Genomic DNA, 27,411 nt, shown 5'->3' on the forward strand with positions numbered 1-27,411 from the left:
ATGATGTAAATGTGAGGCAATGCTGTTGCGTGGGGTGTTTTTAATAGATTAACTGAATGGGTAAAGTGTAATGATGAATATTCTGAAAGAGCCAGAGCCAACTGCACAAATCATATCAAAAAAACTCTTTCCAATATGATGTAAATGTGATGCAATGCTGTTGCGTGGGGTGCGTTTAATAGATATGCCCATGGCCTCTCTCTCTCTCTGGCAGTGATTGACCTGTGTGCAGAGGGGAAACATGACTGTGAGCAAATCTGTATCAGCTCCCCCGGCTCCTACACATGCGACTGCAACGAGGGGTACACTCTCAACGAGGACAAGAAGACCTGCACAGGTTAGACACAGCACACCGTGGGCGCACATACACACACGTGCACACACTCACACTCACATATGTGCGCACACACACACGTGCACACACTCACACTCACATGTGCGCACACACACTCACATATGTGCACACACACACACACACACACTCACACTCACATATGTGCACACACACAAACACGCACTCACTCTCATCTACCAACTCTTCCTGCACATACACTCACACACAGAAACAGTGTCTCATGTACACATAACCAAACCCACCCCACACACATGTTCATCTCTCTCTCTGGCAGTGATTGACCTGTGTGCAGAGGGGAAACATGACTGTGAGCAGATCTGTATCAGCTCCCCCGGCTCCTTCACATGCAACTGCAACGCCGGGTACTCGCTCAACATGGACAAGAAGACCTGCACAAGTTAGTGAGAAGTACCCACACACGCACACACACCTTTTATCTCTCTCTCTCTCTCTCTCTCTCACACACACACACGCTTTCTCTCTCTCTCTCTCTCTCTCTCTCTCTCTCTCTCACACACACACACACTCTTTCTCTCTCCCTCTCATACACCCACACACACACACATGCACGCAGACACCAGTCATCTCAATGGCTGGCACATCCTTTGAGAGGGGAGACAATGCACTGAAATTTAAGCATTAAAAAACTCCATAAAGCAAGGCTGCACCTCAGAGCCTATGATGTCTGTAACCCCACGGTTCAGGCTGGCCATCGCGCCTTTCCAAGGACAATGCCTTTTTATCTCCCTGTAAAGGAGAAGGTCCCAGATGTGACCCCCGTCACCCTGGGAGACGACCCCAGGCATTCCAGAGTTGAGCTATTTGACTCTGTCCTGCAAATTACACATCATGGATCTCTGTTGTTTCACAAAAAAAGGACTTTTGTTGACCTGCAACAAACAGAACACAGGGCTTTATTCTTGTTCATTTCGAACATGCAACTTTGTATACGTTGGCAACCATATTCGGTGCAACAAGTAGTACTAGATCATGTGACACATGCAATTTAAAATGTATAGGAAAAGCTGTTGCTAACTTTAGCTTTGAAGATGGATTAGCTATTTTTAAATTCCAGATTATGGTTATTTGAAGCATTGTATTTAATAAACAAAGGCTTTTATCCATTGTAAGTAATCAAAAAGCAAAAAGGCATTATTTTTTAAGTGATTAACAAATATCAATTGTAAAAAATAAAACACACAAATATTTGTTAATACTGTAATAATCCTTTCTTGTAGTATTGGTTTTGATTACTTGTGCTTTGCACGCTTTGCAAAAGCTAATCCGTGGATGCAATTTTAGATCCAGTATATATTTCTCAAACATGCATTTTGCCCATTGGTCTTTCTTGATTTGTCCTGGTGATTGGTCAGTTTTTATTTGCCCTAGGGATTGGTTGGTTTTGATTTGCTCTGTAAATTCACTCATCTACTGTAAACAGTCATGAGCTGGTACCACCATTTTGGTGCGACCAAGCTTCACAATACGAGCTTCGGATGATTTAACTAAACTAAATGAAACATTTCATCAAATATCGAGATCAATTTGTCCAATCTGTCCAATTTAGTATTGTACATTCGTAAAGTATTACGTACTGCACCCTGTGATTCAGTCTTTTGATGCTAAAGTAACGCAGTTAGCCATTACGGCTCTTAGCCGGCCCCGTCATTCAGAACGGCTCTGCGCCGCTCGGTGATTGTCCTCACCTGCTCTCTTCCTTCAGTGATCAACTACTGTTCGTTCGGGAATCACAGCTGCCAGCACGAGTGCGTCGGCGTGCTGAACGGCTATTTCTGCCGCTGCAATGAGGGACACGCGCTCCAGGAGGACGGGAAAACCTGCCAGCGTGAGTGTTGGAGAGCGAGAGCTTTCCCACGGAGAGAGTGACCGGTCACAGGGAGCGCAGCCGTTCCCGTAATGACGCTGTCTCTGAGAGCAAAATGGGAATAACTGCGCAGACAAATGGGAATAACTGCGCAGACAAAATGGGAATAACTGCGCAGACAAAATGGCCCTGGACCTTTGGGGAGACACAATGGCAAAACAATGCTTTGACAAGAGTCTTTGTCGGGATATTCTGGGTGTGTGGCTGTTCCTATTTTGCTTGCTTTTGAAAGTGGATACGCTGCAGTGTATCTGCTTAGCCACGAGTCCAGCAGCTGCTTAGTGCCAGAGGGTGGTCAAACACCCTCTTTGTCCCAATGTGTGCTTTCTGCACCCCACACAGGCTGGACTCTTCCTCAGTCCCACCTGCCATGGCAACTCACAAACATTCCACAGCCATGCGCACAGTCAGCGGCACGCAGGAATTAGACAGTCAGCCACATAAAAGCACAGTCAGCCAAATTCAGGCTTAGACAGTCAGCAACATGCAATATTAGACACAGTCAGCCACATACAGGCACAGTCAGCCTGATGCAAGATTAGACTCAGTCAGCCACATGCTAGCTCTTGGGAAGACCAATGTTGTTCTCTGTGATCAGTACAGTATGAATTGGGGTGTGATGCAGATTCCATATTAAACCATTGCACAATTACACTAGTAAACATAACATTTACATGGTCCATTCATTTATCCATCTTCCATCTGGTTTGTTTTAATCCATTTCACTGAATATGACATTAAGATGATAAACTAGCCTGACTGAAAGGACATACAGTCAGACTGAGCAGCAGCTGTTTGCCCCCCCCCCCAGCGATCAACCTGTGTAACACAGTGGAGCACGGCTGTGACCACCAGTGTGTCAGCACCCCCGGGTCCTACTACTGCATCTGTCCTGAAGGCCAGCTTCTGCAGGAGGACGGCAAGACCTGTGGCAGTAAGTGCCTAACCTGTGCTTTCCTTATATATACGCCATGTTAGTTTAATCTGTGCTTCCCTTATACACTGTCTCAGTTTAATCTGTGCTTCCCTTATACACACATCTCAGTTTAATGTGTGCTTCCCTTATACACTCCGTCTCAGTTTAATCTGTGCTTCCCTTATACACACGTCTCAGTTTAATCTGTGCTTTCCTTATACACTCCGTCTCCGTTTAATCTGTGCTTCCCTTATACACTCCGTCTCAGTTTAATCTGTGCTGTCCCTATACACATCATCTCAGTTGAATCTGTGCTTTCCATATACATGCCATCTTAATTTAACCTGTGCTTTCTCTATATTCACCATCTTAACTTTACCTGTGCTTTCGCTGCAGCACATTTACCTGCCCTGTCCCTAAAATACCACATTTTATAGTTACCCCAACCTTCCTACGTCTTGTATTTCCAAACTAAAGTAAGACTAAAGTAAGAACTGTTGCAGCTCTGCAATGAGGAACGTGTCGTTGTTCCAGCCTGCAGGTCTGCCAACATCGACCTGGTGCTGCTGATCGACGGGTCCAAGAGCGTCCGGCCTCAGAACTTCGAGCTGGTGAAGCAGTTCGTGAACCAGGTGGTGGACTCCCTGGACGTGTCCGCCCACGGCACCCGGGTGGGCCTGGTCCAGTACTCCAGCCGCGTGCGGACCGAGTTCCCGCTCAGCCGGTACCAGAGCGCCGAGGACATCAAGAGCGCCGTGCTGAAGGTGGAGTACATGGAGAAGGGCACCATGACCGGCCTGGCCCTCAAGCACATGGTGGAGAACAGCTTCTCCGAGGCCGAGGGCGCCCGCCCCGCCAAGAGGAACATCCCCCGGGTCGGGCTGGTGTTCACCGACGGCCGCTCTCAGGATGACATCACGGAGTGGGCGAAGAAAGCCAAGGATGCAGGTGGCCAACCGTGCCTGAGATATCCCATATTTATCCCCCCTGCACTCACACACATGGTGTTTAATGCCCACATTTACCATTTCCTTCCTGTGTGTATACTTATATTATTCAAACGTGTCAGCAGAATTTTTTTACGGGGGTGAAATCATGCATCTATTGCGTGTGATTAGTCACAAGCGCGTACTTCCATGGTCCATAAGTACTGCTCGAGGAACATATTTTTTTTTGCGAATATTTTGAGGTCGATTGCCGTTCTTCGGGGCTGTAAAAAAAGAAGAAATAATGGCCGTACTGTGTGTGCACGCTCCGCAGGTATCACAATGTACGCAGTGGGAGTCGGGAAGGCCGTGGAGGATGAGCTGCGGGTGATTGCATCAGAGCCGGAGGACAAGCACTTCTTCTACACCACCGACTTCACCGCCATCAACCAGATCGCTGAGAACCTGAAGCTCAACATATGTGCAGGTAGCAGGGCTCGTGCCACTCAGACCCCCGGAACATAGTCTCTGGCGCCACCTAGAGTCAGCCAGGTGTAATGAGCGAGTGAGAGTAAAGGTTTTGTTAACATGTTCGGGAAATGGACACTCTTACTCTGGGGTGTAATGGTGCTGTTTCCACGGGATACTTGGAATCAACTATGCGACGGTAGATTATGAGATGTGCTATTCACTGCTTTATTTTTATTCATTTAAGCCACCTTTTCTTAGTTCTATGATAAATATAGGAAAAAAAATTCTAAATTCATGGATTCAAACTATTTTCATGCTTTTCATTGCCTTAAGACAGGGGTGCACAACAAGGGCCGATCGATTTTCAGGATTTTGTGCCAAATTCTGCTCTTAATTCTTTAATTAGCTCAATCATTATTTTGATCTGAAATTTGTATTAGCACCAGCTACAGCCGCAGACCGCGAGTGTATCCTAAAGATTTAACTTCAGGATACCAGTGCAGTTTACAGAGCTTTCAGAAAGCTAAAACTGAGATAACTGGCTCGAACAAACCCAGCAAGCAGGCCTGGATTTTTGCTCCCCTGCCTTAAGAAATTACAAATTTAGCACCAGGGATATACACCTCCACAGTGAAAAGTTCATGGTTAAATCGACCCTTTTACAGTGCACATATGGTCCCCATTGTACTCTGTGAATTAACACTGGATATTTTATTATGTATGAAGGTGTTACTGTAGTTTCATTTTTAGACCGGGTTCATAGAATGGTAATCGATTTTAAGAAAGGTGCCCAACAACAGCACTGGGGAGAGGGGCGTGTGTTCAGTAGGTCAGGGCTTTGTGGCGACTCGGTTACTCCTGAGGACCGACTCTCTGTGTCTGCCTGCGTCGCCGTTTCCCAGAGGAGAGCCAGGGGGAGATCGAGGTGAAGGACCCCTGCGCCTGTGAGAGCGTGGTGGAGTTCCAGCAGGCCACCATGACATCTTTGGAGAACCTGACGCAGAAACATATCCTTTACCCTCACAAAGCCGCACGCACACACACAGCAATGCGCAGTTATTTATGCTTATACGTCTCACTTAAAGATGCTAGACATAGCTCAGGAGGTAAGAGCGGTTGTCTGGCAGTCGGAGGGTTGGTATTTGTAAACCGCCAATGGTCTTCAAGCACTGAAATATGTTCCGGGCAGGCACAGGTCACCAGCCAGCTCTGAGCAGTAGTGCACAGGGAAAGGAGAAGGTCAGGATAGGATAGATTTAGGCTGGCCATGGTTCCTGGGCTATGAAAAGAGATGCCACACAGTAAAAGTCTGTCTTAACAAGTGTTTTAGTCTAGTAATGAGACTTGAAGAACCTTTTTTCCCTCAAGTAGAAAATATGAGCTTGTTTCAAGTTTGCGTATGTCCTTTCAGAGTTGATTCAAAGCTGAACGTTTCATCTCATAGTTAACGTAATAACGCGTCCTGTTTTGTGTTGATATACGTAAAATGCTCGTGGTCTCTTCAAACATCTGATTATGTTTGAGCTTGGGATAGGTCACTGAGAGTGCAGTGCCAGGAAGTAACGGACTTGGTCCTGCAAGGGTAGGATTTATTTAATTCACCTTTGTTTTCTTCAGTTACCTCTGTATCATCCTTCAGCTGTTCAGATCTGTCTAATGTGGGACATATACATTTCCTCCTATTTACATAAACCCTGACGTTACGCTGTCTTGCTTTTAGTGTGTAAAGCAGCCGCTGGCTCCTGGGTGAGTGCATGAGAGTGCACATGCTCCAGCTGCACTGCAGGTGGAAAGTCCAGGGGTCAGAAAGTGAAAGTCCTGCCATGCGTTCCTTCCACCTATGAACTCTGCCAGTTGATTTGACTAATTCTATCTCCCTGGCTGAAGAATTGCACTAATGAGCAAATCCAGGTGATTGGGACAGATTTCTGGGGAGGACTTAACCTGGATTTTCTTCAACTGCAGTGATTCCAGAACATACCTTTTTGTTACCGCAGTTATATGACAACAAGATACAACCATTGACTCCAAAATGCGGAGAAAAAAATAAATGTGTGTATTCATATTCATTCATACATTTTATATATTTTTAAAAAACGTCTTAATTACACTGCAGTTGCCCTTCGAGACCACCAGTAAGAGCAGGGTGGGAAACTCCGGTCCTGGAGGGCTGGTGTGTATGCAGTTTTTTGTTTCCACCAATTGCCCTGGCTAAATGAGTTAATTGGTTGTATATACCAACACTGGTTCACTCAGATTAAATCACAGTAAAACATTTTATATAGGGGCACAAGAACAGCTGTCATTCATGTGCTTATCAAGAAATTTAGTTAAAATGTCCATCCATCCATACATCCATTATCTATACTCACTTATCCTAGTCAGGGTCACGGGGTTGTTAAAATGTCAAGTGGCGTAAATGTTACAGCACATTAAGTAATTCAGGCCAGAAGTTGTCATGAAAACCAGCAACGGATATGGCTCTGGTTGCCCACCTCTGCCTAAGAGGGTTATACTTTGCATAAAGAGCGCGTTTGTTCTGTTCATCACAAGGAATTACAGTTTCTTGGAACAGAGACTTGAGTAGCTGTCTGAAAAGGCATCCAATCTCCCCTTTCCTCCCGCTCATCGGCTTGGAAAATGCTTCCTTGTTTTCGAGAGTCCAGAAACAGATGTGTCCGACAGGAACATTCCAGAAAAGGGGAACTTGTGAAAGTGATTTTGTTTCATAGGCCAATTGTTTATTTTTCTCTCAAAGGCCAGGAGCAAGAAAATGAGAAAAGGGCACAGTGGTAGTACTGTTAGAGTTTAACTGACAGACCATCAACACAGCTTGTGTTCCACATACTGGCATCGTAACAGAATTGAATGGACTGTTCACACGGCAAACTTGCTCCAGTGTAGTTTCTTTTTAAATTGAAAGTTCAGTTTGTTTCACAATGCAGTAGCTGAATGAAACTATGGTCCACTGGTGCATTTCAAAGCACAAAATACCATTAATATTGAATATTTCTGCATTTGTACAGACTGACCATAGATGGAAAGTCCAGGGGTCAGAAAGTCCTGCCATGCATTTCTTCTACCCATCAACTGATTTCACTAATTAGTCCTACCTCCTGGACGAAGAATTGTGCCAATTAGCAAATCCAGTTGATTGGTACAAAATACTGGGGAGGACTTGTACTTTCTGAACCTGAGTGTGGCTGTGCACTATACAAGTGGACATATTTCACCATAGAGTTCCTTAACAGCTTTCACTGTCGGTGATGACGGCCCGCCTGGAGGACCTGGAGAACCAGCTGCTGTCTCGGAAGTGAGGATGTCACTGCTGGGTCTTTCAACGCGTCTCATGCAAGAAAACAACGAAAGAGTAATAATATTCTACTCCCGTAGAATTTCTCACGTACTGTAATTGGCCAAAAAGAACAATTTTCATGCGATAAATTAGTGCACGTAGACGTGCAGCACCATTTACACTTGTCAGAAATTAATATACAGCCATAGGAATTATGCTTCCTTCTCTCAGATTGTGCAGGCAACATCTAAGCAAAGTCTTTATCTCCCCATCAGCGACTTCTATTTCTATCAAAGTCTGACATATTTGATACATTTTTTATTTTTGTATTTATAATGTACAATTATTATATGTATCAGAAAGATGAAGCGAGAGGCGTGAATATTTCTGCCGTATTTTCAAAGGAACGGTATCAACGGAAGTTATCTGTGAAAAGATCAGCATTGCCCTGATGCAGCTTGTTTACTTCTAAATCATTTCTGTCAGCTCGTCACTGATTCACATCTCTCGAGGCATTCTGAAATTTTACTACTTCCCCAAACTTCATTTAAGGTTCCATTTCATTTCAGTGCAATGAATGTTTTGCTTTCATCAACGAAGAATGTAACTTATTACCTGAGTAACAGCCAAATGTGAACAATATTCCACTGTTATTTAGCTCGGAGACAGTAAATTCTCAACTTCAGCAGATTGGAATAAACAGGAAATATATTCTTGTATCAGACGATTTCTGATCTGTGCCGTTGATCAAATTTTTGTAAATTTCATGCCATTGATTTTTCTTGCAAAATTGGAATTGTGCATATTTGAAGTGAGTAATGCTCTGACCCCATGTTTGACACTCACTTTGAGGCCAAAATAAGGAGTCATATCAGGAGTTTCTGCTATCAGAATGTGTGCACAATGATTCATTTCCAAACCAATGTAAGACCATTTTGGTTCCACAATCTAAAATATTATCAGCAGACCACAAATTAATGGGCTGCATAAACCTACCCTCACTTAATGTTGCCCTCACAGATGTATAAATCCATAATAATAGTCTCTATTTAGATGGAGGAGGCAGGAAAGAGTTATAGTTATTATATGACCCTGAGGAGTCTGTTGGTGGTGGCTTGTTAAATTTCTTAAAGTCTGGGGCATTCCACGTGACTTAATGGTAGACACAGGTGGTATCACTCATAGAGAAAGGCACATTAGCACCAGAATAATTGGTAAAACTGATCAAATTTCTGGAGTAAAAATGTTTGAAAAATTATATCCTCTTTGCTATCCTGTGTAAAGTGACAAATTATCTTTTAGAAGATCTGGGTTTTTTTGTGATTTGGAGGATATGCATTTTGTAAGCTGGTGTTCAGTCTGTGTTTTTTTTTAGTGATGGGTTGTCTAACCCTAGTATCCATTGAAAATGAAGGAGCAAGAAGTATCTCTGGGCCTTGAGTATTAGGTATTGAGATCATCTGATGTCCTGTCAAATGCAAACAGATTTTTTTGTCTGTCTGGAAGGATTATGAATTGGTCTATTGTTTGAAGCCCAGCCAGCAAGGCCATGTTTATTGTTCAGGACTTTGTAAAATTCAATGCAGTTTTGTATTTGAAGTGTGTGTTATACAGCATATCTATGCTGCTTCTACTATGTCCCCACACTTACAAACTCTCCACCCATTTGTGTTCCAGCTGAAGTTGCATATAATGCCCTAGGACTTTGTACGCACACAATCAAGTGCCTTTATCAAAGATCTTTGTTAAGTCTTTTATAAAATCACCAAAGTATTGATAATAAAATCTGTACCCCTATATTTGGTTACTGGTACTTCTGTATATTTTCTAATACTCCTTTTTGTAATATTTGAGGACTTGCTGTATTCTACCACAGAATGCAATAAACACAATTTTCCAAAAACGCGTTTCTTCATTTTGGCAGAAGCTTTTCCATCAGTTCTCGGTTTTGAAAAATCAACAACTGAAAAGGGCTGCAGCGTGCAAGACCACACTGACTCGGACAAATGATTAAAAATAACTTTAACGGTTCTGCAGTTACGTCTTGCGTCAGATAGGTTTAATGTTTTTAAACGGGGAATGCGCGGGTCTCCGTGGCGATGTTCGCCGCTCTGTTCTGCCGGAGGCGGTGCGGGTGTCCCTCTTGTGCTCCGTGTCCTTTAATGAGATGTGCTTTCCTGAGAAAAAACTTCATTAGTGTGTTTAATAAGCCCCTCGCATGCCAAAACGTGCTTTGCAAAACAAGCGCCACGTCACGCCTGACCTTTGTGGCCGGTCCCAAAACGGGGGCCGAGGGGGGGCAGGGAGAGTTTGGCGTCTCTCTCCGACAGGGCTCGGCGGACAGCGTGAAATGTCAGATGGTCCCTAAGCCTTGGTAAGGAGACTTTAATGAACCTCGCGAGAGCGACAAACTTAGCCTGACACGCACCTGTGGAAAAAAAACAAAAACAACCTCGCTCAACAACAAAGCCAGAAAAAAACAAGCGGGGAAAACATTTTAACTTTCAAAGTGTATCTCACAAACGGAAGTAGAATTTAGTGGCTTGTGCTTTTTTCGGTTTTTTGTTTTTTTTGGTTTATGAGTTGGAAAAAGTTGTACATTGCACAACATACTTTAGTTGAACAGTAAACACCAGAAATATAGATTTTAAAATGAATCATGAAGTACATTTGCTTCTGTTATCTACATTGCTGGTTAATTTTTGTATATGACTAATGTAGTTGAGGCATACTGTATATCTTAACTACGTACAGTTAATGGATGCTGCTGGCATTGTGGACTATATTAAACCGTGAATAATTTGATTAGGCCTATATGAAAAACATCATGATAGATGCAATGCCTTCAGAATGGTCTCACACCCATTGAACTTACTCACATTTTGTCTTATTACACCTAAACCTTTTCCTACATTGAAATGTTGTTTCCCATTCACCAACACAATAAATTCAACATGTTATTTTGTTTCATTTACAAAAGTACTATGACAGCACTTGCAGCTATGCATTTTTGTCAGTATGTCTGTTTGGGCTTTGCGCATTGACATTTTGGAATGTTTTCCTTTTTCTCCAGGCAAATTTGGCTTGGTCATTGGGTCATTCCAAATACTGACCTTGTTTGTATGCCATTCTTTTGTAGTTTTTGCTGTGTGCTTTGGGTCATTGTCTTATTGGTACACAAATCTTTGCCCTAATTATTATTATTATTATTATTATAAAAATTTAATTTTGACATTATAGAGAGTTAAAGATCTAGAGTAGAAAGAGATCTGGCTTGGTGGGGCGGTATACCCCATACCTATACAGCACTAAGAGTTAGGCCCTTTTCATCCATTTCTGTACCTTCTGATCCCATTTGAGCAGACAGAATTCACAAACTACTGCACACGTCCACACAATAAAGCCCCAAACTTAGAGGATTTTGTTTAAGTCCAAGGGGGGGTTTTAACCCGGGTCTGTCACTCGTCCAATAAGTTCCACAGGCAAATGCGCTACCCGGCGAGCTACAAGGGAAGCAGACGCCCAAACGGCAAAGTTTGGTTGTTTAAAAAGTGTGAACTTATCTATATGTCCATTTTCTTTGTGTATTTGTTGTTTTTATTGGCTGATGTACCTAAATGTCCAATGGGGAGACGTATTCATTGTGGGCCTAAAGCATATGTGGTGATCATGCAGTACAAAGAAGTTCTTTGGTCAGGAGGTGCAGAAATGAATGTTTTTAAGGGCCGAGAGTTTGTAGTTATTGTGGTTACTTCTGTTGGGAACCCTGAAAATGGCCAAACATTGGCATTGTGCAGGGCATGCTGCAAATTCCTGTAGTCTACAGCTACAGTGGAAGAGGAGGACAATGATATACCAATCAGATATTTCTCAGATGTTCTTTTGCGGGAGGTGCAGAGTTGGGTTGTCACTTTTTTTTTCAAAAATTAAGTTTGAACGAATCTCATGAATAAAATAGATTTCTTTAACCTGGTTGAATTTTCTTCCATCAGAATTAGAACATTGCCTAAATGTATATTATGGGTCAGTTTAAATTTCCCATTAAACCGGTAGCTAAATAGCTTAAATGCTCTATGCTTGAACCAAAAAATAATAACAGAATCTTGAAGTTTCATTAAATGAAATAAAACCAGGGGAGATCATACAATGCCAGCAATCCCGCTCAAAAAATTTAAATGACTCGATCAAAGAAAAATGATAAAGCACAAGTCCATCACTAATTCACAACAATGGCATGGCTCAACCAAAGTGAGCGGGATTGAATGAGTGGTGGTTTTTTATTCATGTTTTAAAAATGCTTATTTCGATTATTTATCGCCTGGTTCAAAATCAGCATGGGATTGACTTTGATTACTTACTCAGAGACATTGCTAAGAAACGAAATAGAAAGTCTATCCCAACGTGGCATGGCTGTCAAATCTACATATCAAATGTAAATAGAGCACATATAAGGGTATAGAAGAGGTAAAACCTGGTTTCCACCTCACACAATTAGCAACTGTCCAAAAATTAAGTAAAACCTTCAGTAAATCAAGATTGGCTGAAAAAGGTCACTTGTCCGTACTGACCTGAATTACATCGACAAAATAAGAGTATTTTAAACATAAGAAAACCACAACTCATCCAATCCCACATGTTATTTTTGGCTCAAAACATAACCTTCCTAATGTCTTGCTGGTTTAAACGTCCATGCATAGTGTGCTTAGAACCGACAGTGTTTTGTCTCGTAAATACTGCTGACATTAATGATGTATGCAGTTACTTTTTGTTACCTCTGTTAAAACTGTCTCACACATGCTTTGCACTTGTAACATCAATGTTAACATTTGTTTAAACTGTACACAAACCGTTTGTGATCACCTCAAACTCATGTGATTTATTGTAGCAGACAACCGTATGCTCTTTGTAGTGATTTCAGAGCTTTTGATCGCATTATTTCAGTAAGTAATTCAGTAAAGAGTGAAAATTGTTATAATGAGTGAGTGATGACATTCAGTGACCATCAGTAATCTGAAATAAAGCATACATACCAAAAAATAGCTTTTTTCTTTGTAATACAAGTTCAAGCTAATTTTTAAATTTTGACCAGTAAGAGGCTGCTCAATTATGTTGATACGAACCAATACATACAAGAATTTGTAATGATTATTACTTGTTTCACTCAAATGCTAATACTTTCTACATTTTTTGTTGATGTGCAAAATATTGCATTAATCATCAGATAGGTGTAAGAAAAATAATTCAATACATGACCACGATGCAGTATAAGAACAGTCCTAAACCATTAAAAACAGAAACAAATACAGGAACTAAAATGATTTTTTAAAAACAATGAACTATCAATGTAAAGTATGCACTTTCCTTGATTCTGGGATATATGTTCAAATTGGACAGCATATGATCCACAAAAACCGCTGATTGTCATTTGAATAGACTGTGAAACGTGTCCATTGGACAGTAAACCCCCGAAATGAGCAATTCACTGGACGATGCGCCATATGCTTCAGGTGTGGTCTGGGCAGGCAGGTGGCGAATGGCACAAATGACAGATTTCACTGACCCCAAAAATTCTGAGGAGCTGCCAAAATTGCACTGCGCCATGCAATATTGAGATACTGACTGACGCACCCTCAGCAATGGCTGTCTGGCACACAGTGAGCCACAAAATTAACAAACAGCTCTGGCGCTTCAAAAAAATATATGGCAAAAATACTATTTCACCAGTGCGACAGCTCGCAACACGCCATGTGCTTGCCAGAAAATAAAGCCCAGGGTCCAATTACTTTTTGTCTCCTAAAATGAAGGGGCTATGCATAAAAAGAGCTGCACTTCCTACACATATCACCAGATATTGATGCAAATATCCTCAAATTAAAGCTGACAGTCTGCACTTTAATATCATATTCATAGTTTCATTTCAAATTAAATATTCTTGAGTACAGAGCCAAAACAACTAAAAATGTGTGACTGTCCAAATATTGGGCTGCACTGCATGATCACTGTTTCACTCCTATACTTCTGTGTATGCACTGTCACTATCACATAAATATCCATGCACTGCAGTTGTTTTCTCGTCTAAGCATGCAGCCAGCATTGTTTTGAATGCTCAAGAACTTTTCTTGAAATGCATACTGCAATATATTTTCAAAAAGGGGTTATTGCAAATGTCTTTTCAGTTTGTAGACGGACATGCCATATGAACGTACAGAAACTGGTGTGCAGAGTTCTCCAGAGTTCTTTGATATTTTTAGAACCTAACAGTGCACATTTGTGTACACACAGTGGGCTTCCCTTTTCTGCATTCGCCTAATTGATCCCCAGTTGCTTTCTGGCCTATATAATTACATAAAATGATTAATTCAAACCATTTAAATTTGTTTTCCTGCTTTAGTAAGGCTCATTTCTCCTTCTTTATGGTGAAATCAACAGAGGTGAGTTATGACTTTAATTTTTACGAACAATAGATCCGCTCTTAAGGATATTTTTATGAAGTACTACAGGTTGACAGGTCTTTAAAACAAATTAGTGTATCACAGTGTATGTATCATAGTGTATTTAAGCACTGAACCATACCTTTCCAACAAACACATACACACACAAACAGAGCAAAGAATTCTCATAGACTGTGGTCTGACTGTCAATCAATAGGTTAATACTGTTCATAATGCTCTCAAATAAATGAAATGTTGGACTAAAATTCATCATTTAGTTCAAACATAGTTGGTTTAACTCAATTAATGCAACATTAATGCCACTCAACTCAAGTACATGGAACATGTTGACCATACTGAAAATGGGTTATGGAAGTCCAACATTTAATTATTTATTTATTTATTTATTTCAGTGCAGCGCTACATGGTTATTTTACAGACAGATAAAAACAGATGTGAAAACATGTGAAAGAACGGCCACATTTGTACCTGTCTGTTGTTCCACAGGATTCTGGAACTCTAACCATGAACATCTCGGCAGACAATGGCATGCAACAGAACATGTCCTACTCCATGACGGAGGGTGTATTTCAGACCATTGTGATAAAGAACGTGATTGTGGTGATACTCTGCATCATCATCAACTACATCAATGGCACCTTGGTCCACATATTCTTCAGGCATGAGTTCTTCAAAGAGAACCCACGTTACATCCTCTTCATCCATCTGGTCCTCAATGACATGATCCAGTTGACCTTGGCCGCTTTGCTGCATGTGATTAGCTACATCTCATCCCAAATCAATGTCTCGTTCTGCTGCTTCCTCCTGATGATCGCCATCTTCACCACGTTGAACACCCCCGTGAACCTGGCTGGCATGGCCATCGAGCGCTACATCTCCATCTGCAACCCGCTGCATCACTCCCAGATCTGCACCGTGAGCAGGACCTACATCCTTATTGGCATCATCTGGACCATGGCGGCCATCTCCATCCTGCCCGACCTGTTTGTGCTCCTGGCGACAGAGCCCAAGGAGTTCTTCCTGTCCGCCACCTACTGCGGTCGGGACACGGTGTTCTACCACGACTTCATGAAGATGAAGAGGGACGTCTCCCATGCCCTCTGCCTGTCCCTGGTCTGGTTCATCTTGGCCTTCTCTTACTTTAAGATCCTGTTCGCCGCCAAGGCCGTGAGCGCGGACGCCAAGAAGGCACACAACACCATCCTCCTTCACGGCGCCCAGCTCCTCATGTGCATGTTCACCTACCTGGGGCCGCCTCTACAGGCCGCGGTCAAGTACGTTCCTCCCAGGACTATGCAGGATCTGCGATTCGCCAGCTATCTCCTCATTCACATTTTGCCCAGATTTCTCAGTCCCATCTTGTACGGTCTCAGAGACCAATCCTTTCGGAAGTATTTGAAGATTTACTTGTTGTGCAATGTGAAGGTAACATTCCTCAGCAAACAGGTGACCACTCTTAAGTGTAGCACTTCTCCAAAAGTAAACCCATCGCTTTAGATCAGACTGCAGGAATATCATGCCTCGTTTTGACCTTTGTTTCTTTTCATTGCTGGTGCAGGTAGCTGGTGTGGATATTTTCAAGCAGGATGAGAAATCCTCAGACAAAACAATGGTCTCCTGCAGGCTTGGGTATATTCTGTTCTTATTTTACCTCGTATTGCTTTCACCTTCTGTGAAAGGTTGGGGAAAACTGAGGAAATTATCCACTTGTGGGGGCTTCACAGAAAAATATGGAGTGGTTATACCTAAAACTTCCCGAACAGATACACGGCAAGTGTAATATAATGGCAATAAAATAAAAGCAAAAGTGTGTGTCACAAACAAATAGGAATGTAAACCAGAAACACAAAATGCTCAGCTCTGTCTTGATTTAAATAAAATTTAAAACCTTGATTTTTTTAAACCTTGATTTAAAACCAAAATTAAATAAAAATTGTGAATATTTGATCTTTTCTTTTGATTATAATTACAGAGTAACTTGCCAGTAGGACACCACACATATTAAAATTAAATTGATTTCAATAACACCTGGACAATAGAGTAATGTACTAATGTATCTTCATTACTAGTGATTAATTTTCAGAGATCAGAGTCATTAATACACTTAATGACCTGGACCCCTGGCATAAGGGGCCATTTATTTAAATAAAAATGTAGGCTACTTTTTTCTAAGGAAAATGCAGTATCAGTAATTCCTTGTGGTTAAACGGCATTGCCTCAACTAAGCTACTTTTTGTTTAGCACCAACTTAGCCTCCAAATAAATGTCAACTCTTTCAAATAATGAAAAGACATTTATTTAAATGCATCTACAGCTGTTTCTGTATATATATATATATATAATAAATGGCCCCTTATGCCAGGGGTCCAGGTCATTAAGTGTAATAATGACTCTGATCTCTGAAAATTAATCACTAGTAATGAAGATACATTAGTGCATTACTCTATTGTCCAGGTGTTATTGAAATCAATTTAATTTTAATATGTGTGGTGTCATACTGGCAAGTTACTCTGTAATTATAATCAAAAGAAAAGATCAAATATCCACAATTTTTATTTAATTTTGGTTTTAAATCAAGGTAAAAAATACTGCTTTCTGATATAGATATATATATATATCTATATCAGAAAGCAGTATTTTGAAAACTTGGTCAATTCAAAAAAAAAAATTGATTGAGGAAATGATGTGGGACAATTGCATTGTCAATTTTTTTGTTTTTGTTTTTTTCTCCTTGCATTATTTTCTCAATAATGTACTCATAATAATGTAAAGTATGTAAATCCTTCATCATTTTATATTAAGTAACCAGAGGATGTTATGTCATTTGTTAATATTCCTTTTTTGTAGAGCTCTCAGAAAATAAACTTTACAAAAATAAAAATAACTTGAAATTTGCTCATTTAAGGCAGATGTAACAGGAATGTCCCCTAAAATTCTTGAAACATTTCATGCATAGCTTCTATTCTTTTTTCTCAATGGATATCAAATGTGAATTACATTTTAAAATATACCAGCAAACTGTGTAACTAATGTTGATAATTACATGATGCTAAATCATATCTCATTTTTACTGTAGTAAAAGTATAAATTATGTAATAATGCTGAAATACAAAATAAGACACCAATATGACACCAACACAACTGCATGTAAAGGCACAAGCACCTTAATTCCAAGACCCATAGTAGTACAGAGGTCATGTCAGCACCTCTGCAACTTCCTGGGGTCTTTCAGAATTTTCCATCCTACGGGGAAAAGTCAACACAGTCCAATGTTTCACCCCAGTCCTTTTCCTTACCCTGACCCTATTTTCACTGGTCAGGTTCTTAACCCAATGGAATCATGAGCCTGAGCAGGTTAGCACTCTGATGTGAGATAAGCTAATATACCCGTCAATCTATCGCGGGGCACAGACACACCATTCATGTTAACTTCCTCTAGGGCTATTTTAATGCTTGTTTCTCTAAATAAAAATGACACAGACAACCCTTCATTCCAATCCCGAGTTCCTTACACAATAAAATGTCCAGCGTTAATTTAACTTTAACTGAGTAAACGAGTCCAACGGGGACCATATATACTCTGGAAGTTTATTTCACCCTCATGCTGTCTCCATAGTTTGCATGCACCCGGAGTCCAGAGTCAGAAACGACCCACCTTTGCTGGACCCCCTGTGATAAAGCCTCTTGAATTGTAAACCCTAAATTAATATTTTTCATGTAGAACCTGTCACCCATTAGGCTAATAAATCAGTGAATAACTGCTTTCCTACTTCACAGTCCAGTGAGACTGTATTTCTTCTGTCTACACCTCTCATTTTTACAACAAAACACATCATAATAATTTTTTTTTTTTTTTTTGCTGTGACAGATGTGGCCCATAATTAAGACTTCTGATTTAATAACTGCAGGGTTAAAAAGTCTCATAAGACAATCTTTGTAACTGAATAGTGTACCACTTATTTAAAGATTAAAAAAGAGCATTGTTTAACATTTTCTAATGATCGAGTCACTCCGAGAAAAGTAATCAAATTTTACACTGAAAGAAATTTGTAAGTGACATAAATCATAGCAACATAATATTTACATAAAATCTGGCTCAGTGATGACCTATCATACTGAGCACAGAATTGCCTTAAAAGGAAAATTCTTCAGTCCAAATGAATGTGTCGATGAAGAGCTGATTTTCACTGCTGTTAAACTTGGGACGGGATTATTTTTGACCCTGACAGCAACAGGAGAACTAATACTGAACATTTCAACGTGAGCACTGGTCACTGGTCTTGGCTACAGCTGAACATTAGGGGCGGCAGTGTAGCACAGTGGGTAAAGAACTGGGCTTGTAACCGAAAGCATACTATACTTCAGTGTATATCCAGCTGTATAAATGGCTGTAATGTAATGTAATCTAATGAATATAAAATACTTCTGCAGCCTGTATAGGCAGCATTTGGCCAGTAGCTCCACAGCACCTAGTGGCACTGATGACCACAACCCCTCAGGTCTCTGTAAGGGCCATCAGAGAGCCAGCTTTCTGCACACACCTACCATAAGTCACATTTACACACCTGCAGTAAGTCACATTTACACACCTGCAGTAAGTCACATTTACACACCTGCAGTAAGTCACATTTACACACCTACAGTAAGTCACATTTACACACCTGCAGTAAGTCACATTTATACATCTACAGTAAGTCACATTTACACATCTACCATAAGTCACATTTACACACCTACCATAAGTCACATTTACACATCTACAGTAAGTCACATTTACACAGCTGCAGTAAGTCACATTTACACATCTACAGTAAGTCACATTTACACACCTACGGTAAGTCACATTTACACACCTGCAGTCACATTTACACACCTACAGTAAGTCACATTTACACATCTACAGTAAGTCACATTTACACATCTACAGTAAGTCACATTTACACAGCTGCAGTAAGTCACATTTACACACCTACGGTAAGTCACATTTACACACCTGCAGTCACATTTACACATCTACAGTAAGTCACATTTACACAGCTGCAGTAAGTCACATTTACACACCCACCATAAGTCACATTTACACATCTACAGTAAGTCACATTTACACAGCTGCAGTAAGTCACATTTACACATCTACAGTAAATCACATTTACACATCTACAGTAAGTCACATTTACACAGCTGCAGTAAGTCACATTTACACACCTACGATAAGTCACATTTACACAGCTGCAGTCACATTTACACACCTGCAGTGAGTCACATTCAAAGAATAAAGAGCACAGTTTTTGCCGCCTGTGGAATGCCCTTCCAAAAATGTTAGGTCAACCCCTTCACTGTAAATGTACCTTTTCAGAATTGCTGATCATAGGGAATTAGCACAGCCCCAACGATTGACAGCAGTGTTTCCACACTGTCACATGGTGCTTTCATTGGAAAGAACCGCAGACACAGTGCAGACATTGCAGACAGTATTTGTGCGATAATGCTTCTTTGTATAAGCGATGGCAAGTAGCAATAAAGATGCAATTATTTGCACAGGAATTGTTAAATAAAAGTAAATAAAGGTAGCCTATTGTTTGATGCTATCCCAGACTTAGTAGTAACCGCATGAATGTTCACAGGATCCACTAGAGTACCCTAACAATTAAGTTGGTTGTAATGGGTTTTCCTTGCAGAATAGGTTAAACTGGCTTTTTTAAAATGTTACTATCCTTTTAAAGCACTTTGTGCACCATGTGAGAAAAGCACTATACACATGTGTATATTTATGGTATTTTTCTTTAATACTTCTTTTGTGAAGAACTTTGAATACAATGTTTGAAATATGCTATATAAATAAAATTTCTTATTCATATTCTTATTGAAATGGATCAGGAGTACAGACATGTGCAAAGTGTATAGGCATAAACAGACACAATGATTATTGCACAGATTTTGCACCGACATAATTAATGATGAGACTCATTGGTTGGAGCTTGGTCTGACACCAAATGGTTTTGGGACCAAATCCAACAAAATGAAAATGTCATTGGTCACAAGAATGCTTAGTGTGACACACTCCTGAGATGGACAGAGATAAATGAGCAGGTGCATTCACACTTCCAACCACAGTGGTGGGGCAAAGCACTGAAAAGGTTGGGATTTTGGCCAGCTGTTTGACCATTTGCAGACATCTCCATCAAAACAGGAATCTCCCCTCCGTGACTGCTTGCATTTGATGCGTTCCTGCACTTACAGGAAGTGCTTAATTTAAGTAATAGGTTGGGTAAAGAGTCAATGCACCTTGTTTCCAAGGCCTAACGTAGCTGCTGACAGAAAGGAAATTACAAAAACCAGTGGAGACTGTGGCCCTCCAAAAATGGAGTTTGAGACACCTGATTTGTGCAACTTTGTGCGATATTCAGTTTAATGTCAGAGTCGGACACAGATCCAGTGATGTGGTTGCTTTCAGAGACCGGCTGTTCTGGGATTTCTGACATTTCACCTGAACAATCCCTGGACATCAATTACACTTCTTCATCTGTTTGTTTATTTATTTTGCCATTTGTGAGTGACATCATTGAAATCACATGCATATATAAAGAGATCATTTTCACCAAATGTTCAGCTGGAATGAAGTGATCGCTTCCTGCAGTGCATGCGTAACCATGGAAAGGCTGTGAACAGCCTGATACTTGATTTGGTTTCTCTTTCAGCTCTTCACTGACGCATTCACTTGGACTGAAGAATTTCACTTTTAAGGCAATTCTATGCTAAGTATGATAGGTCATCACTGAGCCAAATTTTATGTACATATTATGTTGCTATGATTTATGTCACATATATTTTATTAATCATTAATTTAAAATATTATTAATCAGTAATTATTCTGTACATCATTGATTACTTTATATGCATATAGAATAATTTCCTGTTGATATATTTTCATGTTTTTTCTGTATATGTTTTCAACCTCTGTCTCAGATTCTCAGACTAATCAGTAATGTATCCTTGAAGCTGATCCTCATAGCATCCAATATGCTTAAGGGAAAGGTACAAAGGGCAACTTTCCTTTCACCACAGTTGAAACGGGACTGCTGAAGAGAACTCTATCTGTGGGCTCACAAATTCCACTTCTCATTAAGTTAGAAAAACTGAAGTGATTTCATTTACATTTGTATTTTAGCCCTCTAAATCCAAAGCTGTGAACAAAAAAAAGATTATTTTGAATTATATCTTGAAAAGGTAAGTGTCCACAATTCAGTTTTATATCAAACATTGCAAGTGATTCCATATGCATCCTTTGTGCATATTTTTTCTATGCAAAATAAATTAAGATATATATTAAGTCAGAAATAACGACTGTATGCATTTGTATTCACTGCCTATTACAGCGAAAGAATCAACTGACTCATGTTTCATTCAGAAACTTTTAAAATGTCTTCCATTTTGCTTTTCAAGACGAAGCCATGAACTCCACGGCAAGCCCCTTTGAAACGTCGTACAAGAACTATTCGACAGCGGTGCTGGTCAGGGACACGTACACCAAAGCCTTTATGAAAAACCTAACTGTGGTGCTCGTCTGGTTCATCCTCAGCTACATTAACGTGAGTGTCGTGGTCACCTTCTTCAAAAACCAGGTGTTCTACGAGGACCCGCGCTACATCCTCTTCATCCACATGGTCATCAACGATGCCATTCAGCTGACCGTCACCATCATGCTCTTCGTCCTCAGCTACATCTTCTACTTCATCAACGTGTCCTTCTGCTGCTTCTTCATGCTGGTGGCCATTTTCACCACCAGGAACTCGCCGCTCATCCTGGCCTGCATGGCAATCGAGCGCTACATTGCCGTGTGCAACCCGCTGCGGCACGCCCAGATCTGCACGGCGCAGCGCACCTACGTCCTCATCGGCCTCACCTGGTTCCTGTGCCTGGTCACGGAGACCAGCGACCTCTTCTTCACCCTGGCTACGGAGTCCATAGGCTTCTTCTACACCTCCGTCTTCTGCCTCAGGAAGAACGTGTTCAGAGCCCCGACCCTGTCCAATAAGATGAAGGCTCTGGACTGCTTGTATTTTTTGGTGGTGTTCCTCACCCTGGTGTACACCTACCTGCGGGTGCTGTTCGCGGCCCGGGCCCTGTCCTCGGAGCGGAGCTCCGCCCAGAAGGCCAGGAACACCATCTTCCTGCACGGGATCCAGCTCCTCATGTGCGTGCTCTCCTACATCTACCCCAGCATAGAGGCCGTCCTCAGCACCCTCTTCCCCGCGCAGCTCCTGGACATCCGCTACTCCACCTACCTGATCGTCTACATCCTCCCTCGCTTCCTCAGCCCCATCATCTACGGCGTCAGAGACACCCGGTTCCGTAAATACCTAAAAAGATACTTTGTCTGCAGTTTGTATAAAGTTAAACCAACTAACGAGGATGAAATGGGACACTAGCATTAGCGTGCTGTGGTGTGCTTGACCCTTAAAGCAGTGACAGATGGTGAGTTTTACCTATGTTTCATAACAGTCCTGATAACTGTGATGATTGTGTTATGCTGATAAGCTCTGCGGTTAAATAAGGCTCATGCATTAGTATCTAGTTTCTTTTCAATTGAATGCTTTTGATTTAATTACATTACTGGGGTGCTATTCGAATAAAAGCATTTGTTATAGAAAAAAAAACAATCAAGAGGAAATATATTGTGGACTACTGTATGCTATAAATTTTGTTGTTGTTATTTAGCCTATCTTCTATGAAGTGGGCAAGAGAACACAGAAATGATACAATATTGGACACAATTCATTGAAAAGTAATATGTTGGGTGATCCTTACCAGCTTCTATAGTGGCTACTGTAAAAATCTCCAGGACAACGTTCATTTTGAATGTAAACTCTCTCCCCCATTTGTCTGTTGATAGGCAGTTACTGCCTTAAACAACTTTGTGAAAAACAGCAATATTTGCAAAATAGGCCTACTGTATGAAATGGAGGATCTTGACTGATTTCCTTATTTCATTTTCTGAAAATACATGTGCTATTCTGAATGATTTCAAAATTCTGCAGTTTTTTCACATGTTTATCAGGCAGAATTAATATGTAGATTAATGAGATAAAAAATATTTGTACATAATGATGTAAAGTAATTAATAAATATTAGATAAATATTTGAAAGTTGAAGAATACATATTTGTGTATTATGCATACACACTTTTGAAAAATGTTTTTTCCTTACATTTTAAACACATCGGTCTTGTTTAGTCAGTAAGGGTATGTAAGCAATCAGCAATATACATGTACAGTATATTATGTAGAGTTGCCATTTAAAATGTGATGATAAGTTACATAAACTCTGACCATCTTTGTTTTCCAACTGTCTGAGAGTTTAAGGCCATGTTTTAAAACATATGCTTCTATCTTATGTACCTGAATACAGTGTGCGCTGGCTAGGGGTATGCAGAGACGTCATTATCTGTATCTGTATCTGTTCAACCAACAAAATTGTCTGTGTGTATCTGTATTCGGATAGAAGAACGGAAGTGGGTGTGGTTTATACCGGAAGTCACGTTAAATCAGGCAAATGTTGTATTTTCTAACCTAATATTCATTGGCAATGCAATTGTTGTGCCTTCAAAGTATCAAATTGATTTAATATTGGCATATAATTAATAATGAAATATATTTCCACATCCTCATACTGTACTTTTGATCTCTCTCTATATTGTCTCTCAAAATATTTTTTTTTTAATTAATTATTCCAAAAACAATATGTACATGCTGAAAAAACGTTTTTGACCTATTTTTACAGATAAAATGCCACATAAAATGAAAAAACATATCAAGAAAAGCCTCTGACACACCCCAGCTATAACATTTAAGAAGCAGTATGTAAAATATGTAGCTGTATCTATTGTTAAAGTTGAGATAAATTGAATACCCTACGGGCAATATACAGTTTTGAGAAAATGGCTGTAAAAGGGATGTTTAAACGCTGGTAGCCAATGAATTTGAAGAGTTCTGCTTGTCTTTTGTCCATCCTCACAGTGACAGCAAAGGAAATAGCCACATGTGGTCATTCTAGCAGTACGCTCCAATAGACAAGCTTTTTAACGATATATGATTCAACCAGGTCAGTTTTAAAACCGCAGAGGCATTTAATCATAAAAGATGCTATCATAAGGTCATTTCAGGCTATGCTTCGTGTACTTGACGATGGTGTTACATTATCATTCAAATTAACTATTTATAATGATTATTTACCTTTAGTTTGTTCATTTTATGAAACTATAGAAGTTATAGAAGCAAAATATCAAAAAATATCAAAATTGGCATATGGAACCAAAATGATCGTTTTTGACGGTGGTGCCTCCTCTTAAACTGCTTTAGAATGCTGGACATTGATTTTAGAACTGTTAAAAGGCTGAGGTGTCCCTTTACTGAGAAATAACTTGTTGCAAGGTAAAAAAAAAAATAATTTAAAAAACCTGGCCTGGAAGAAAAAAAACCTGGACTGGACTAAAAAAAAAACTGGACTGGAGGAAAAAAAAAAAACCTGGACTGGACCAAAAAAAACTGGACTGGAGGGGAAAAAAACTGGACTGGAGGAAAAAAATACGGAGCCCCCTAAGGATCATGGTGGGGATTTAATTTTTTTTTGTTTTTAATTTTGTGAGCTACTTTTGTGTTCCCTCGCAATGCTTTTGCATTACCTTGCAACGTTTGACATTCACAACAGTTACACGCAGGCTACCTTTCAGTGCAACTCTGGTAATTCATCGTGCCCTGGCTCTACATTTTGGACAGTGTAGTGGTATGCACCCTTTTTTAGGCTAATGTCTAATGTTGATAAAAACGGATGTCATCGCTTGCAGTGATTTGTTAACGTTGTTTTGTTAAGGGTGTTAGGCTATGTAAGGAATAAACACGACGGGCTGTCCCATTATTGGAAATTATACAATGGCTTGGCTTATTCCTTCGCTTTTTATATTGTTGTTACATCCCCTCCACTTTTCAATGTCCAATTTCACAATTGATGGCAACGTTGAATCACATTTCTAGTTACTGTTGCTAGCTTTATTTACGGTTGCCAACCATCCCGCAAATCGTTATCGTCCTCATAATCGTATCACATACACATAGTGTGCACAGAATGCTCAAAATTAAAACACACTTTCTGCATTATCACCATGCAATGACTTTTGAAATATTGTGCAGGTAAGTTCAATTATTCAACCTCCTGATGTATTACAAAAGACAGCAGTCACTGGTTTATAGTAATTTTCACTGGTAGGCTACAATATGCCAGGATATGTGTTTACCCACAACACTTGTACAGACATTTTTCCATTGCTGCCGTCTTCGCCATCTAAATTTTAAGAGCAAGTTTTAGTGTGTACGTTTCTATGGGAATGGACGGAGTCCAGGTTGTAATACCACCTAGTTAAAATAATTTCCTTCAAAAAAAGAACTTGAATCACGTGACATAGCAGCGATGGTCGTTTAGCTTTCCAGCTCTCCCCAAAACACTCTAAAATTAATTTATCCATCGAAAGTATGCACCAAAATAACAACAAACGGTTGTGTGAATTGTCCCACATCAAAGCCTCACGGAAACATGAGACTAAATACTCGCCGGTGAGGAAGAAAATTAAGGAAACAGTGAACATAACTAGACAAGGCGACCTTTACTACGCCATTTCGCAAGCCAGCGGACAGGCCTTACAAGAACATAAACGCAACCTCGACACGGTGATCGCCACAGCCCTGAGAGAAACAATGGACAGTGTTCCCGCAGTTAAATTATTTAAAATTGCAGGTGAAACAGATGTTTTTGTGTTAGCCAAGGACATGGAACAGCTCGGCAACTCCACTTATGAAAATGCAAGCTAGGTCTCTCTTCATTCCAGAGTCCACGCTAACAAACAAGAAATTACAGGGCTCACCCAGGCGTTAGCGGAGCTGAGATGGACAACAGAAGCAGGCGCTCCGATCTGAGAATAGTAGGCCTCGCCGAGAACGAAAAGGGTGAAGACGCAATCGGTTTCCTCAGGAAGATCCTTCCAAAATGCATCCTCTCGTTAGCAAGGCAAGATAATCTGCATAGAGCGGGTCCATCGCAAGCACAGTGCAAGTGACAAAAACCACCGCTGTCCTCGCACTCTCATTTTGAAATTGCCGGATTTCGTGGATCGACAAACAAAATCCTGCGCCCCAAACGTTAACGGGGTGTGATGTTTTCAGCGGTAACTTATAATAAGGTTGTTTCGAACTGGAAATATTCGCACTCCAGGGGGAAATGTACTTTTGTTTACTTACTTTCTCGAGATACATTGGTAGCAGTACGATAATGTTTATTTTAGCCATACTGGTTTAGCATTATTAGCTGCTAAATAAGTTACTAACGTCAAAATAATAACGTTTCTGGATTACGTTAGTAATCATTATTAATTTCATCATGGTAGAAAACAGTTGCTGCTATTTTTGACGTTTCTAAATCCATTGTTTTAGACCATAACTATATTAGGAACAGCAGGTGCTGTTGGCAACACTATTTAACACATGCAGTTTTACAGACACTATCACATTGCCTGGTTTATTTTGCCTCTTCTTTTGTGGGAAAATTGACATCAGTACAACAGTGCTTACTTGAGTTGTATGGAGGACAAAATAAAATAAATGTGGAATGATATATATATATATATATATATATATATATATATATAGAAATTGGTCAATAAATAAATACTTAATTTTATCTTTAAATAAATAAATAAATTCACACCTCATGAATGTTGTTTTCACAGCACACACCTTTCACAGATTCACAGATTTCGATCTGCCTGAGGATGCAGCAGCTCCGATGACAGTACTCGATGCTCCGCCTCACTGCCAGCATGCGACGGAGGAGCATCCACAAACTGGACCAGAGCAGGTGGCTGTGAGGACCCGTTAAACACGGGCGCCAGACACTGATGAAAAAGGGCTGGAGCACCAGCCATGTGGGGGAAAAAAGAAAGTTAGCTGATGGTCATCGAAAAGAAGTGGAAACTTATAGCAGCCCAGGCACACAGACACTGACCAAAAACAATCTGCAGTGAATGAATGGTGTCGTGAATTACACTGGCACATGCCCACATGAG

General features: G+C 40.5%; 3 protein-coding genes and 1 long non-coding RNA gene across 8 annotated transcripts in view; 3 read left to right on the forward strand and 1 right to left on the reverse strand.

Moving 5' to 3' along the window:
• Positions 1-9,751, forward strand: part of matn4 (matrilin 4) — a 16,396-nt gene extending 6,645 nt beyond the window's left edge. For 2 of the 5 annotated variants that reach the window (XM_064305187.1, XM_064305188.1), the window contains exons 5-12: positions 215-337; positions 630-752; positions 2,079-2,201; positions 3,052-3,174; positions 3,691-4,104; positions 4,417-4,569; positions 5,456-5,558; positions 7,810-9,751. In XM_064305187.1, the coding sequence (XP_064161257.1) occupies positions 215-337; positions 630-752; positions 2,079-2,201; positions 3,052-3,174; positions 3,691-4,104; positions 4,417-4,569; positions 5,456-5,558; positions 7,810-7,870 (1,223 nt within the window). In that variant the 3' untranslated portion in view covers positions 7,871-9,751. The remainder of the gene's footprint in view (positions 1-214; positions 338-629; positions 753-2,078; positions 2,202-3,051; positions 3,175-3,690; positions 4,105-4,416; positions 4,570-5,455; positions 5,559-7,809) is intronic. The other 3 variants (XM_064305189.1, XM_064305190.1, XM_064305191.1) reach the window with 3 other exon arrangements.
• Positions 9,752-9,890: 139 nt separating this feature from the next.
• Positions 9,891-27,248, reverse strand: LOC135237771 (uncharacterized). The gene is made up of 3 exons (XR_010324911.1): positions 26,821-27,248; positions 26,215-26,636; positions 9,891-10,276 (listed from the first exon to the last, which is right to left on the reverse strand). It is a non-coding gene; the product is annotated as an uncharacterized LOC135237771 (long non-coding RNA).
• LOC135238131 (odorant receptor 131-2-like) lies at positions 14,816-16,550 on the forward strand. Its single transcript, XM_064305838.1, has one exon. It carries the CDS (start codon positions 14,829-14,831, stop codon positions 15,795-15,797), a length of 969 nt encoding a protein of 322 aa, XP_064161908.1. The 5' UTR covers positions 14,816-14,828; the 3' UTR covers positions 15,798-16,550.
• LOC135238063 (odorant receptor 131-2-like) lies at positions 21,747-24,735 on the forward strand. Its single transcript, XM_064305709.1, has one exon. It carries the CDS (start codon positions 21,752-21,754, stop codon positions 22,727-22,729), a length of 978 nt encoding a protein of 325 aa, XP_064161779.1. The 5' UTR covers positions 21,747-21,751; the 3' UTR covers positions 22,730-24,735.
• Positions 27,249-27,411: the final 163 nt, after the last annotated feature.

Source organism: Anguilla rostrata, chromosome 13 (genome assembly GCF_018555375.3).
Source record: "Anguilla rostrata isolate EN2019 chromosome 13, ASM1855537v3, whole genome shotgun sequence".
NCBI classification, from domain to species: domain Eukaryota; kingdom Metazoa; phylum Chordata; class Actinopteri; order Anguilliformes; family Anguillidae; genus Anguilla; species Anguilla rostrata.

Bases quoted from the DNA above. Each gene is read 5' to 3' on its own strand.
- LOC135238131 (XM_064305838.1), top strand. From the start codon at position 14,829: ATGCAACAGAACATGTCCTACTCCATGACGGAGGGTGTATTTCAGACC.
- LOC135238063 (XM_064305709.1), top strand. From the start codon at position 21,752: ATGAACTCCACGGCAAGCCCCTTTGAAACGTCGTACAAGAACTATTCG.